The sequence below is a fragment of the Anser anser genome, assembly GCF_964211835.1.
Source record: "Anser anser genome assembly, chromosome: 3".
In the NCBI taxonomy this organism is placed as follows: domain Eukaryota; kingdom Metazoa; phylum Chordata; class Aves; order Anseriformes; family Anatidae; genus Anser; species Anser anser.
Genome location: NC_139722.1, coordinates 113,317,858 through 113,333,003, shown reverse-complemented (window position 1 = coordinate 113,333,003; position 15,146 = coordinate 113,317,858). Strand labels below are relative to the sequence as shown.

The following is a 15,146-nucleotide window of genomic DNA, read 5'->3' as shown; positions in this document are numbered from 1 at the left end:
CAATCTCAAACCAACTGTGATTTTAAAAGTTTATTCTCAATTTCATAAAAACCTGCATCAGTGAAACTTGCAGTAGTTTTTCATTCATAACTATTTTGGAAGGCTTTAGAGCTGTTTTGCCGTTCTTAATGTGCAAAAGGATGCTATTCTAGTATCTTTGCCATTTCCTTAGGGTGGTTTGCTAATCTGAGGATGTTGCTCCTAATTACTTGCATTTTGATTTGAACAAAAGTATGAGTAAAATTGAATTCTGCAGAACAAAATCGTGCAGTGAAGCCAGACAATGTAAAAAGTACTTGTAAAATTGTTTGCAAGGAATAATCATGTCAAGTTTTTATTCTCGAGTTCTTATTGCCACAGGTACTGGTTTCTAATTTCTTGAGGTTATTCCTTTTATTTAACTTTCTTTTTACTGTTTGGATTTTCCTCATGTCTGTACAGGTAGGTGGCTTAATTTCCCCCTCTGTAGGTTATCTTACACTTGAAATCAAATTACGATTAAAAGTTTCAGCTTTAAATTCCCCTGTTTAGCATTGTCTGTCACACAGACTTGGTTGGCTGATTCTCAAGCTCAATAGACTAAAAAGGGCATATTTGTTTATGACAATAAAATTGCTTATAGCCGTTCTTTCCAGCACATTGAAGAATGGCTGTCTGAGTCATTCACAGTTTGTGCTGCTGTAATTATGATTGATTCATCTACTACTGTTATAAAATAACATTGATGTTATTTGTAGAGCTTTGTGTTCAAAATTCTAAATGTACATTGTGTGTATTTGACTTCAGAGGTCTTTCTGTTTAATGTTATGCCTGGGGAAGAATAAGTGTCTTGCATGCTTTGGGCAGACATTTTCCCTCAACAAATTACTATAAATAATTTATTGATGCATCAACTAGGGTATCTTTTTATGTAGATATAGCTGCCTCAGGCATACTGACTTCATTGAGCTCATGGCCTCAGCTAAATCAGTGAATGACAGCAAGAAAATTTCTAAATTTTTGCAGCTTTTAATAGTTGAACCTTCTGAAACTCTTGTACAGATACTGCCAAATAGTTAGTACTTACACATACAGGCGTAGTAGAGCTGTTTTACGTTTGACTTTCCTTCAAGTAGATACACTTGCCAGCTGACTAATAGGAGCTGCTTATTATGTACAGGTTGTATCAAAAAAGCTATTTTTTTCCTCAGCATCCATTCCCCTGGAATGATTATTCTGAAATTGTCATTGACATCGCCTCTGAGAGCACAATCGATCAGCAAGAACACATTCGATTTTATTGGTTAATAAGACACTCTGCATAGTGTGTTACAGAGCAGCAAAGCTTATCAACTCACATTTGTGCAAGTTAAGCTGGAAAACATCCACAGGCTAGGGATCATCAGTGGAAGATCTGCCAGCAGCCTTGGCTTTCTCTACATTCTACATCAGGGCAGTGTAGCATGCTGTAATGGATGTGAAGCTACCAAGCATGATAAGATTCAGCAAAGTTGCCAAAAACAATATCATTTTTTAAAAGAAATTGCAGTATTAGTTAAGCCAGATGGAATCTGTTGAAATTCAAACCTTGGTATTTTTTTTTTTTTTATTTTACTTCGTTAAAATAGAGAGAGATCTTGCAGAAGGCAGTGTCCTGTGTAAACTAAGATTTAAACTTAACATTATTCCTAGTCATGCAGGAAGTCTGGAAGAAAAAGAACTATGGATAATCAGTTAAAAGAACTGACAGATACCCTGATGTGTTGATCAGTAGTAATACCTAATTTCTATTTCAAGTGTGCTATAATGGATTACCATATAGATGCAGCAAAGCACTAAGCATTAAATAGATCTATGTGTTTTCTGAAAAAGCAATATTATTTCACACTGTGGGGTTTCTTAAAATATTTCTTATTAGTGTACTATGAAGCTACAAGCAAGATGTCAATAGCCAGTTTGGATTCACAGCAGTGTTGGTAAAAGTCTAGGCTGTAGTGGAAGAAACTATCATTTGTTTTATAGGAATGGCGATAGGAGCTTTTTTGGAACACCAGGGGTTGGGAGAGTGAGGAATATGTTCTTGGAAATACTAAGTTGAAAGCACAACAACCGGTGCTTGTTCATGACATATAATATTATGTCACCATCTTAGTGGTGTAGTAGTACTGTACACCGTTACGTACCATCCTAGTCTTGTGACTCTAATGCACATATGTGAAAATTAACCTATTAAGAGGGCGTTGTAGCCTTAACCTTGAATTTACTTGTAACATTCAGAAGTTTTCGTTTAATATATAAACTTTTAACCATGACAATGCATATTTGCACTGCAGGAGAATTTAGATGATTTCTACTCATTCTCATCTTCTGCAAAGCTTTGATATTTTCAGTAGTAACTGTGATGTTAGTAATTTAATTTGATTTTTAAAATTACTTCAGTTTACTATTTGGTAGCCTTGGGCATGTGATTAATCACATCTCTGCATTTTTTCAAACTGCACTGGTATTTTTTCCTGGTTTTGAGATGCTGAAAAGGTGAAAGGCTTGAGAAACAACTGAAGTGTCCCAATTTTTGCTATATAGAGAGATTTGGGGATATGGAAGCTTTCCCCAGACAGGAACTTCTGTCCTCTTACTACTTCTTTCAACCCTTAAATTGTTTTGATGCAGCCACCTGGTAAGGGTGTTTTGATTCTGTGTTTTTTGTTGTTGTTTTTTAAGAAAAAGCACACAAAATTGTAAGCGTGTTTTTTCCTTCTCCTAACTTCCAAGCTTCATGTGGTTTGAAGTCTTGCTTTTTCCTGGTGGTTGTCAGACTCTGGAACAGCATTTGTGTTCCAGATTTGATGTGGACATATTCAGTAACATGCGGGTGTGAGAGTTATTCTTAAGTTCTTTTTCAGAGTAGTCTTCATTATGTAGCTTTGATGCCTTATCAGTTTATGCAGCTTACACCTTATCATAGTTCACTTTCTGGAAGTGAATTTTGTGTCTAAGTTGAGGTGAAATTTTGTAAAGTATAAGATACTGCCTGTATTGCATGCTGTCACATCTGTGGCCTTTCCCAAACAACTGTTAACATGCTCTGCATCTTGCAGAGAGGGCATGGTAAAATCTAGCTTCCCCAAATGTGCTGTTGTGTTCAGAAACAGCAAACAAGGGGTGGCTATTTGTTTCCATCCTGAGTAGCTGAGATGCTTAAACCTGAAAAGTTACTCTAAGAACATTGCTGAAGCTCTTGGGAAATGGGTATTGTTTCTTTTTGCAACTAAGGAAAATATAGTTGTGCATCACCAGATTATTTTCACAAACTGTCATTAATAATACATGATTATGCCATGCCTAGTGTTTTAAGACTCAGACTTCTTTAGTGAAAAAGGCATATATTTTCTATTTTTTTTGTGTTCTAAAATAAAGAATTTTACTGTAACATCTTAAATATAAGAAGATAAGCATTTTCACTAGTGTTATTACCAGATTTTGACAGATTTCTAATGAAACCTTATTATACAGATGTGCTTGATTCTTTAGAAGTTTAACAAAGTTGGTTCTCAGTAGTTAGTGTTTCGGAACAAATGAGATAGAAATTCCATCCAAAGAGAAGCTGAAGGTATCTTGTTGCAATGCTTGTCACGGGGTGGCCTGTGAAAGGAAATTGGTTTTGCTGTAATGATCTACCGTACTTCCTATAATGACCTAAAAATGGAAATAAAATGCACGTATTTTGGTTTGTTTCTCCTGTAATAAATGTGAAGATGTTTGAAGGTTTCTCCCTGTGGTGCTTTCTGGTACTCGAATTCAGACAGCATTTTGTTGCCTGCCTGTGTGAGGGGTTTGCTTAACATACCTGTTGTCCCGCGCTGCGGGCATGTGGTGTGTCAGAGCTAAGGGCTGCCTGAACACGGACCCAGCACTGCGCCTGCCGGCTACCGCAGCACTGGAACTGGTGACCTGAGGTGTTCCTGATGTAGGTCAGGAGCTCCTTTTTGCCCCATGCCAAGCAAATAAATGATATTAATGTCAGAAATAGTCTTGCAAAGTGGTGGGCTGCTAGTATTTTAATATTTATGTGGATAATTATAATTCTTTGTCTGTGGATCCTGCAATCTGATTGGCAGAAACGTGGTCCTTAACTGACAGGTAAAGCCCAAATGTGAGTCATGGCCTCATTTTTAGCCAGTCAGATCCTCCATCCCGAGCGCATCGTCCTGCCCGCGGACAGGCAGCTAGACCTCCGGCACCTGCCGCCCGGTCCTTCCATCCCTGCTGCCGCGATGGCCCGGGGATGGGGTGGTGTGTGTAGTACTGAAACAAAGTACGAGGACACGGAAGGGATGTGCCTGATTTATTTTTTTATTCTGGGTAAACTTCTAGAAATGCCAAATCCTGTTTAGGGAACATGTGCTGTGGTACGGATAAAGGAAGACCGGTCTATCTGCGTGACCCGAGGTCTAGTTCCCTAAGTCTCTGAACTTGTCATGACGTCCATCCTCTGCCATGGAGAAAGGAATGTTCCATTTTCAAAAAGACTGTGACTTTGAGTGTTGTATACAATTGCTGAAGCACTTTGTTGTCAAAAATTATAAGAAGTCTGTCATAATCCATCTCTCAAGCATACTGTTTTTAAACGCAATAATGATTCATGTGTTGGCTGTCTCCAAAGGACTGTCTAAAACCCAAATTCTTGCTTTCTTGGCTGTGATGCTTTATTTCCTCGTGACCTTTTATGTGCAAAAGACCAACAAATGGGTCACCATTGCTTTGATGACTTGTCATTCATTTTGCATCCTGCATGTAGTTTTTCTGAAAACTTAATGACTCTTTGTTATGCAGAAATTGCTTCTGGTAATTTTGTTTGATGATTACAAGGAACTCTGACTGCTGGTCATATATAGCTTTGTTTAATTTATTTCTAAAAGTAGATGTTGAAGCTAGTTTCACATAGAACTTCTTAATTTCATATAGAACTTCTTAATTTCATATCCAAATGGCTGAAAAGTTGTAAGATCCAGATGCATTTTTATGTGAAATCTATGCAAAACCATGTGTGTTCTCTTGCTTTTTTGAGAAGCTGATCATCAGTAATTTAGCTGTCCTGTACTAAAAAGACACCTACTTGCCAAGTCCTAGTCTATAATGCCAATCCTTTTTTTTAAAAAAAAAATAAGTGCCTTGGAGCCTGCTGACTTAAACTCCCTTTAAAAGCCATACCAAAGTCTTACCAAAGGTCTTACCAAAGTAAGACCCCTAAATAGTTTGGGTTTATTCAGATTACCTAATAAACGTTACTGTCCACTAAACTGACAACATTTGGAAGCCCCAAACATTCTTTGCAACTGAGATTATAGGACTCCATTCAGGAAAGCGCTTAGGCATATGCTTAAATTGCTTTGCTTTGTTGGTGCCCTGCAGAGTAACAAAACTAAGGGGAAATGGGCTTGACCAAACCTCTTTCTTTGTTTGATCTGCCTCTGTTAGCATCAGCCCAAAACTACAGAGGAAGATCACCGCATATTATTCCACATAAGTGCTTTATTAACTGCATGCGCTATGAATTAAATTAGTCTAGCTTTGTGTAATTTGGCTCGGTTTCACTCAGCAGCTGAAAACACAGGTACATCATCTCACAGCAAAAATAACTGCACCGCTGTCCATCTCTGCCTTAGCTGGGAGATCAGACCACATTAGCTGATGAAAAGGCAGACCTAAGCCACTGAAGCTCAAAATCTGGAATGTATCAATCTAACAGCAGTCATTACCAGACACTTCAGAAAAATGTAATCCAAAGTGAGCCTCTTAGAAGGAAATTTTACCTGTAACTTCTTCGTTATAAATCAGTTTATATTCTGAAATGCTGGGGCATTCCAAGACAGGGGGAAGGTAAAAGCAGCTCATGCCAGTGCCATGGTATTGATTCAGGACTGTTCCAAGTACCTTCCTCCGTAACAAGAGAGTAAAGTAATGGGCAGCAGTTCTAATTACAATAGGTATCTGCTTTCTATTGTGTTCTCTCTCTATATATATTACCATTTCATTTATGTTTTGTGTATTAGTTTGTCTGTATCCTCTGAATGAGCCAGTTTATTATGGAAAATTTGACTATTTAGTTTTGTTTCCTGCAGAAAATATTGCAGCTACTACCTGAGAGGATTTTTTATCGATGGCATTTTCGCAGTATAGGTAAGAAGGAATGGTTTAAAAATATTCTAGTAAAAATAAGGTCAATGTTTTCTGTAGTCACTTACCTGGTTCCGCAAGTCCTGTAATCCACAGACTCGCTTCGTTTTGCCCGATATACAAATAGTACTTCTGTATGAGATTTGCAGCTGAAAATTCTTGAAACATCTGGAAAATCTGTTTACCTGCTAAGATAGCTAGCTCTGTGTGTTCTCTGTTTTGTGTGGTTTTGGTTGCTTGCTTCACTTTTATTTTTGCATGAAAGCTCTTGGATTTTTTTTTTACCTTTGGATGTACATGGGTTCTCTTCCCTTTCATCTCTTTCTAGCTACTAGATGATGAGGGATTTAAATCAGCACACCTTTTCCTAATTAGGTCTCCATTTGCATTCACAGACTAACACCAAAAATCAAGACTGAGGAGGGTTGTGGAATCTGTATTTGACTCTCTTTCAAATTTGCATTGTGACAGTCTTTCACGAGTAATCATGTGTGAAATTGCCCATACAAATTCATAGTAGTAAAGATTGTTCTTTGTGTAAAAATACATGCTGTGTTGAACTTGAACCTTGTCTCCTTTTGGAAATATATTCTGTAACATTTCTGCTCTGAATTGGTGGCTGTTCAGTAGTTGTGCACATTCAGGCTGTGCTAAATTAAATGTGAACCATTGGACTGCTGCAGTGGATAAGCGCTTAATTTCTTCTGTGATATTCCTGTGGTATTATTCTCTGTGCAGTTTAGTTCATTAATATTTGTGACGCACTCAGTTATCACACTGTGGGAATTAAAGGAGAAATTTGTGGTTTAGTGCTAGAATGGTAAAGCAAAGAGATTAAGGACAAAAGTATAAACTTCTTAGGAGCTCTTTTTTTTAACATCTTTTCTAAGTGTCCCACAGTTTGTTGGCCTTTTTAAGTGGAATTCTGAACACACAGTATGTCTGCAAGTCTGGCCCCAGCTGTCCCAGTGATCCTTCATTTAATGGAGGAGTTGCCAAGTGCCATGTTGCAATATTGACGCTGGCCATGGCAGGCATGAGATAGATACCTGTGGATGGCATACACGTGGTCAAACCAAGAGGCTATCTGTTCTTTGTCTGCGCTCCGTGGTATTTCAGTACATATTCTGGGTGCTGGAGCAAGGGAGGGAATGGGAGGAGTCCAACAGAGAGAAGTCTTGGAGCGGGTAAAGCTCTGCTTCTTTCTCTTACTCTCCTGTCCATTCTGCATGCTTCATAGGCAAGTATTTTGCAGAAGAAAACTCCATAAACGTAGAACTGAAGGATGCATTGCAACTCATGCATAGAAAGAACAGAATGAAGTTGTCACCTTAGTTAAGGCACTCAGAGTGCTTGGCTTAGGACTTCATATTCTTCCCTTAAGCATTAAGATAAGAGGTACCTAACGCAGGCTTTGTTTGGTCACTTGTGAATTTTGGAATTTTGGAAATATACATAAGAAAAGCAGGATTAATTTTTCTGAACTTTTTTTTTTTAGGTTTTCATGTAGGTAGTATAGGGATTTTGAGTAGATCTTAAAATTATATTCTAAAAATGCTGAGGGGAAAAAGTTAAACTGTCTTTATTTTCAAGATAGTTAATTTTCTAATTATTTAAATGTTCCCTGTGGCCTGAGGTGCTCATGTAATGAATATTTTGGCCCTGAGATCATGTACAGGAGACAGAAGGAAAAATTTATTCCTCTCCTCATTTGACCAGATTGAATAAATCAAGTGGGTGCAGAAATACTGAAAGGTAAAATACATTTATTTTGATAGTCAAAACAACTTGTAATCCATTGAACTAGTTTAACTTGATGATTTCCTCTGAACTAAAAATCTTTGATTCATTACTACTGTGAAAATTCTGCTTCTGAGTGCTACCAAACTGGTCACAATATTTTGTCTTGCTGTTTGTTAAAGGAAATTGGACAAATTATGCTGCTTTGGGAGGGGAGGGGGGATATATTTCTTCTGTGGAGTACTTTTGTTGGTTAGTTGGTTTGGTTTCCAGCACCATTTCATCAGCTGCAATGTGTTTTCTCAGAACAATGTATTTGCTGTTGCAGAAGAAATAATGAGTTGAAGTTAAAGGTCAGGGCAAGGGCTATTCTCACATTTCCAGTTAGCACTGACAAAAATAAAAGGAGACATCTGCTTGACTACTTTACTTCCATTTCATCTGACTTAGTCTAGAACAAATTGATTTCAGTCAGTTGTTTCATAGCTACTATATTCTTTATATTTATGCTCCTCTTGAATAGTCGTATTTGGATAGATTTATAGCTGTGTTCAATAAATGAGCTAAACGATTTGGTGTTGCAATTATTTACAAGTGTGCCTTGTGATTTGCTTTTTGCTTAATGTTCATGTGTGTTAATATGTATTTGCTATATATGTTAATAACTTAAAATTGTGAAATGGTGAATCTTGAGGGGTCACATTTAAGTAAGGCACATAATTTTCAAATCCAGGTGAAATAACAGCTGAGTGCTACTTTATGTTATTTTTCTAAGAATTGGATTGAAAATGTTTTGTAACTAAAGCACTTGATGTATAAGATCTCTTTGATTTTAGATCAGACTTCCGAAGTTAGGGATAGTTGACCGGGTATTTTTAAAACCAGAATAAAAATGTTTTGCAATTTTAATGTATACATGTTTTTAATAGACATATACAATATCATACAGATTTCTAGCATTTTTTCTTATCATAAGAGTAAATATTAGTCTATTTGAATGCATTATTCCTACAAGTTGGACTTACTGTGGTCCACTTGTTACTTTGCAGAAACTAATACATTTGCCTAAAATTTTAAATAAACTTGTTTAAAGCATTTTCCCCAAACTAGCACGTCAAAATTTTCCCTAGTTACTTTATTTTTCAATGAAAATAATTTCAGAAGATTATCATCTGACTAAAAACAAAGTACCTTGCTGTAAAGAGACATTATATTTGATGTTAAAGAACTATTTACCTGATGATGATGATGATGATGGTTGTAAATTCATTCGTTTTGTTTTTTCTCGCTCATAAGTTTTCTTTTTCTAAAACACCAGTGAAGTAGCTACGTAGTAAATAGCATGAAAGTAGCTTTTTTCTGTAGTGTTTTTTTAGAAAGCATTCTGGTAGAAAGTGACCATCTTAGTATCTGATATATGTCTATTTCATTTTTCTAATCCAGGGTCGATTTTGAAGAAACTTTTGCACACTGGAAACTCCCTCAAGGTATCTCTCTTCAATGATGCATCCTTATTTCTTTTTACTTTAAATTGTGTGAAGCATATTACTTTACAGATTTTCAGTATCAGTTTTTCAGATTGTTAGGCTTTGTAATTTTAATTATTCACCTTTTAATCACAAATTTTAATGTTGTAACTAGATTATTTTAATATTCGTATTATTCAGTTGTTCTGCTATTCTGTAACCTTTCCAAACTTACCTGAAGAAGGTAGCAATGTGTTTTGCTTAATTCTTCATCTTTTCAGATCTCTCTAGCATTAAGTGCACTGTATTAAATACATTGGTTGCTTGTTTGCCAAATAGTTTTAAATCCACTTCTTTAAATAAACTGCTAAAACTAAAATTGCATCTTGCATAATGAAAAAGAAGAAAGTAAATTTATGGAGTACTTCACCTTGGGTGGTTTGTTGCATCGTAGTTTTCACGAGGGTCTTCTGGTCCTGCTGATGCTGAAGACAGTGGCTTGCGTGGGCTGTGCAGGGCCAGGATTTTAGGCTCGGCAGGGCTGGAGCAGGGGCAGCTCCCCTGCCGCGCGTTCCACTTGCTGCTGTTCTTCCGACACCACCGGGCTGAGCTGCCTTTGGCCAGTCAGTCAGGGGAGCACAGCCATGGGATTTTGGCCTCTAGCTGAAGTTGGAGCAGTAATACTGTCTCCTCAGAGTGCCACCACCTTGGTTACAGTTTGCTCCCGCCCTTCTCTGCTTTTGTTAAATTAGTGATGTGATTACTGATGGTATGACCGAAAGACTTGCTAGCACAGAATTTGAATGAATGTACATGTCCTGCGCTTTCTTAACTACTTAACTGTATTACTGTACTTTCAAATTTGTTTTAATATTTTTTTCTACAAAATCATCCCCTTGTAGATAAGATGTGAAGGAATCCGACTGTTTCTTCTCTGGCTTCAAGCACTTCAGACTAACTGTGCAGAAGAGCAGATATTAATATTTGCATGCCTTGTGCCTGGTTTTCCACCAATTATGTCCTCACGGGGTCCCTGTACACTAGATAACCTCATTAGTCCTCCTAATTCATCAGATGGTGAGTAAACTAACAGAACTCCTGTGCTAGGTGTTTCACTTTCCCCCTTCCCCTGAAGTCATAGTGGAGCTGCAGAGCTGCTTGTGGGAAAGATGTCACAAGGATGATGCAATTTTGTCTTTGTAATTCAGAGATGGGGAAAGATTTTGGCTTTGTTGCAGCTGTAGCACCTTCAGGTCTTGTCATTCTGAGTTCAGAACAGTTGTGGTTTTTTTTGTTGTCTTTTTTTTTTGTATTGAGATGCAGTTACATGAACATGTTACTGCAAAATATGTTGGTATGTAGATTTACGATTTACTGGTTAATCTGCAGAGACTGTGTTATCCCTTCCAAACTGCAATAAATCAAAGGTTGGTGCTGTCCTCAGTCACATGTGGTGGGACTTGGCGAAAATATGGGAAGCCCAAGCAGTTTTGGCTTTGTGCAATTTATAAGCACATCAGTAATCATTATCAAATTGATTTTATTGTTTCATTATTTTCGGGTTTTCCATGTTTAAAGCATTCTCCTTTTATTTCAGCTAAGATTTTTCCAGAAGAAATTACCCCACTTTTGCCAGCTGTTTCTGGAGAGAAAATTGCAGATGACCAAACCTGCTATTTTCTTCAGCTACTGTTAAAATATATGGTAATTCAGGTGCGTAGGATATAATGTTTTTAGCTATTCATGTTTGAAGGACTGTATAGTGTTAGAACGTCATTTGCACTGTTTCTGTACAGAGCTGCTGTTGCCCTTTTCCAGGAAGAAGCTGTTGTCTGCATTTTCTTATTTTTTCTTTTAAAGGGAAAATCATCCCCAAGATATTTTTTGTGTGCCGTTTTTGGTAAAAATACTAAATTTTCTCAGAAATGTGAACAAAATTTATTAATGTTACCCAAACTTGCACAAAGTTTTACTTTGCATCCATAAAGATTTCTCTTGAAATTACATGTATGATTCCTTGCTGTTGATCTGTTCAGGAACAAAAGAGTGCCTTTAAAAACATAGATGTCAGCCTCTTCCTTGTCAGTGGAAATTGCTTGTGCCTTGAGTCAAGTATCTCGAAGGAGTATTGCATATGTGTGCAGCCATTTTAAACCTAGGCATTGGGTATGTTTCTGATTACAAACTTATTTGTGATGAAAGTGTAGCCCAGAGAGATTCATAACTTTGTCTAAATTTACAGGTAAGAAGCAAGTTTGTTAAAAACATTAATACTGCGTTTTCTGTGTTTCACTGCCTTAAAACAGCACAAATACGCTGGCTTCTAATGAGATTGCTTTCTTTGATGTGATAGAGTCCTCATGGTAATATCCTATATTCTTACTGTTCTTATTGTAAAAAAAATGGGGCAGTGATCATTTTTCATCTTTCTTATTAAAGCACAATTATTCATCTTTCATATTCTGTAGAACAGCATTTTGTCATCAATGTGGAGTGCTTCTCAGTATAATTATTAATTTGAAACTTTTTTTGTGTTTCTTTCTTTTTAACTCTATGGCAAAGGCTGCAAGTTTGGAGTGGAAGAATAAGGAGAACCAAGACACTGGGTTTAAGTTTCTCTTTACCTTGTTTAGAAAATACTACCTTCCGCACTTGTTTCCATCTTTTACAAAGCTAACTAACCTCTACAAACCTGTTCTAGGTAAGCAGTGAATTTTGTCTTTTAAATAGAAAAATAATTAATGGTGGCTGTTTTCAGTAGCATCTCTGTTATCTGGTGGCATACTACTACAGTTCTGGTGAATGAGGATTTTTCCTCTTTTGTCTCTTGATTTGATTTTTTTCCTAGTACAACTTTTCATTTTTTGTGATAGTCCAGGAAGTTGCTGCTGTTCATCGCTGCATATGGGCTGGCCAGGTTCTTCTTTCCTAAGAAGAATCCTTAAATGTTTCCTTAAAATACACATGCATAGCATTTATATCAAGTGAACAAGGACTTGATGTAACTGTGATGTGCAATCAAGATAGAACATGCTCTCTGACAGGGTTTTTAAAAGAAATTTGCCCAAGTGTGAGGAAGCAGCTAACTGAAGTTTTTCTTATTTTACTTCTTGTTTCCTTGAAGAGAAAAAATGAAGGGCCAAATGGAAGGGAAACAGAGATGTAGCTATGAAAGAAACAATGAGCTAGTTTGTGTTGCTAGAAGCATCTCTAGGAAGCGCAGCTGTAGGATTAAAAGCATGTTATTTTAGGAATGCTTACATTTTTCTTTGACCTTTTCCTAATGTTCTATTGAATTATATATTAGAGTCAATAGGAGCAGTGTTGTTAATACTCACCTGATGTACTGCAGCCTCTTTTTCATCATTCTTCCCCTCCTTTCTCTGACTTTTAGCTCCTGTCCTTTGCAATTTAGTGTCTAAAGTCACCTCTGTGCCACTTCAGCTGAGTTGCTCACAGCTAGAGCACAGTCCTTCCCTGTTTTTCAGCTGTATACAAGTGATTTTTTCCCTCGAATCTATGCATGTGAGTTAATTATGACCCATCCTGTCTCCCTTTGGCAATCTTCCACTTCTTCCTGTGTGTTTTCTTTCTTTTATTTCAGCTTGTGCCGTGCTCTTTGCACCTGGCTAACATCTCTTTTCCATGTGCTAAGTGCCCTTTTTCTTCTTAATCTTTTTACTATTGAGTGTTCTTGTGACACCTTCTCTTTCTTGCTCTACCTTACCAATAAAACTCTGAAAGTTATAAAATTAACTTACGTTGCAGAAGGAGTAGTTCTTCATTTCAGATTTTACCTTTCTATTTGCAGCCCTTCTCTTTTGCTTTTCTTTGTTTTGCCTGATACAAATTATGAACTTCAAGAGAGATTTGTGCTTTTATTCTCTTGCTTTTCTTTAGAAGTAATAAAATTATGAATATAAGTGTTAATATAATAAAAACAGTCAGTCATTGCATCTGTTATTTCATATGGACAAAATGTTGTTGGTGACACGTTCAATGCATTTAACTGAAGTCCGGAAGCAATTACAATTTTTTAAGATTAGATTTTCTTTACATCTTCTCTTTTTATCTCACCAGATATTCCTGATATAAGACCAAGACCAGTATACATTACTGCAACACGAAACAACGAAAATGTCTATAGCACAAAAATTCCATATATGGCAGCTCGAGTTGTTTTTATTAAGTGGCTTGTTACCTTCTTTCTTGAAAAGAAATATTTAACTGCTGTTCAGAATACAAAAAATGGAGGAGAAATGCTCCCTAAAATTATTCAGGTGTGCTTTAAAGTTTACCTTTTTTTTTCTTGCATGTGTGCTAGAAACCTTGCAAATGATCACAATACACTGACAACTGAAAGAAGAAAGAAATGCAGTTCCCCAGTGAATAAATTATGTACTCGTAAATTATTTTTTTTCTTTGATGAAGGAGGGAGTCGTCAAGGGAATCCCTTTAGTAATTTATTAGTATTTTTTATTCTCACAGGTATTTAACTTAATAGCTTCATCAGTATTATCTTTAGACTTTTGGAATTTAATCTGTAAACTGTCAAACTTATTTGTGGCATAGACCGTTTCCCAGTAACGTCAAAGGCCATTTTGTTTTACTCTTGATTATAGCAGCTCTTTACAATGAGATAATAGAAAAATATTTTACTTTCAAATTGCTGGTTGAGATTTCTGTAGGATTAGGGACTTAAAATTAATCTTGTAGAAATAAATTGTTTTAAGAGATTCTCCAGCTTCCCATTACAAATCTAGAATCAATGTCAATTTTATATTCTTCTCTTGAATCGTAGGTCAGTGTCACATCTGGATTGAGTGGCAAAGCATTTATTAACTCTGAAAGTCAAACTGTATTTTCAGGTTAATTGCTTTTGAAGTTTGTAGTTTGTTTTAAAGTGTAGAATTTTGAAACCCTGGAACAGCTAGATGTAGCTTACTTACTGCAAGCACTTTTTATTAATCTTTTTTTTTCTCATTGGAATTTGCACCTTCTGTATAGATGCTATACCATTGCAACTGACATACCCTGGAAAATGAATTTTCTTCTCTCCACTGAATTTTATAGGACACTGATACCAATTAGATATTTACGATACGTAAAGATACTGCTGCCCTCAAAATGGAAACTGGTCAGAAGTTATCACTTAGCTGCAGCTGTGTCTGCTTTTGGCACATGCTGACTTTTTAGTGGTTTTAAATTTCACTGCCTGTAGCCTGTGCTTCACTGGTGTGGGGGAACTGTACAAAAACATTTATTATCAAAAGCAGTAGAAATGTTATTGCTGCTCTGTTACCTCTCGCTTTGACGAACAGACAGCAGCCTTATTTAAGTAAACAAAAGCAGAACTGCATTTGGGTAATGCTTTCGGTTCGTGGTAGTGGGATTCTTTTTCTGGTAACTCAATTGCAGTTTTACTGACTTTCTTCCAAAGGCTAAGTCCTCTTTCTTCCCTGGACTGGATCATTTTAGCCAGACACGGTTCAAGATGAAATGATGGAAAAGACATGCAACACTATGGCAGAACAGTGCCTGACAAAGAGCGGTTAGGAATGCCTAGGAGTATGAGCCGTGTATAGAGCTGTGATCCATCTTTTCTCAAAAATCAAAGGGACTTCGAGATGTTTCTCCATTGTGTCTCCCTCCACTCCCACCACTGCATGTCTTCTTCTTTTTTGTCTTGGGGAGTGGTTGACAGGTCAGTCAGCTGCTCTGGGCTGGGGGGACTCATAGAAAGTATATATCATGTAGAGTACAAGACCAAATTCCTTTTTGTAT

The 15,146-nt window shown here is 36.8% G+C and overlaps 1 protein-coding gene across 13 annotated transcripts in view; it reads left to right on the top strand.

Moving 5' to 3' along the window:
* Nucleotides 1-15,146, top strand: part of RALGAPA2 (Ral GTPase activating protein catalytic subunit alpha 2) — a 138,052-nt gene that overhangs the window by 20,884 nt on the left and 102,022 nt on the right. For 7 of the 13 annotated variants that reach the window (XM_083832243.1, XM_083832238.1, XM_083832244.1 and 4 more), the window contains exons 4-9: nt 6,087-6,159; nt 9,340-9,383; nt 10,265-10,439; nt 10,960-11,075; nt 11,925-12,063; nt 13,443-13,642. In XM_083832243.1, coding sequence (XP_083688369.1) covers nt 6,087-6,159; nt 9,340-9,383; nt 10,265-10,439; nt 10,960-11,075; nt 11,925-12,063; nt 13,443-13,642 — 747 coding nt within the window. Of the gene's footprint in view, nt 1-6,086; nt 6,160-9,339; nt 9,384-10,264; nt 10,440-10,959; nt 11,076-11,924; nt 12,064-13,442; nt 13,643-14,878; nt 15,067-15,146 lie in introns of those variants that run through there. The other 6 variants (XM_083832249.1, XM_083832246.1, XM_083832242.1 and 3 more) reach the window with 3 other exon arrangements.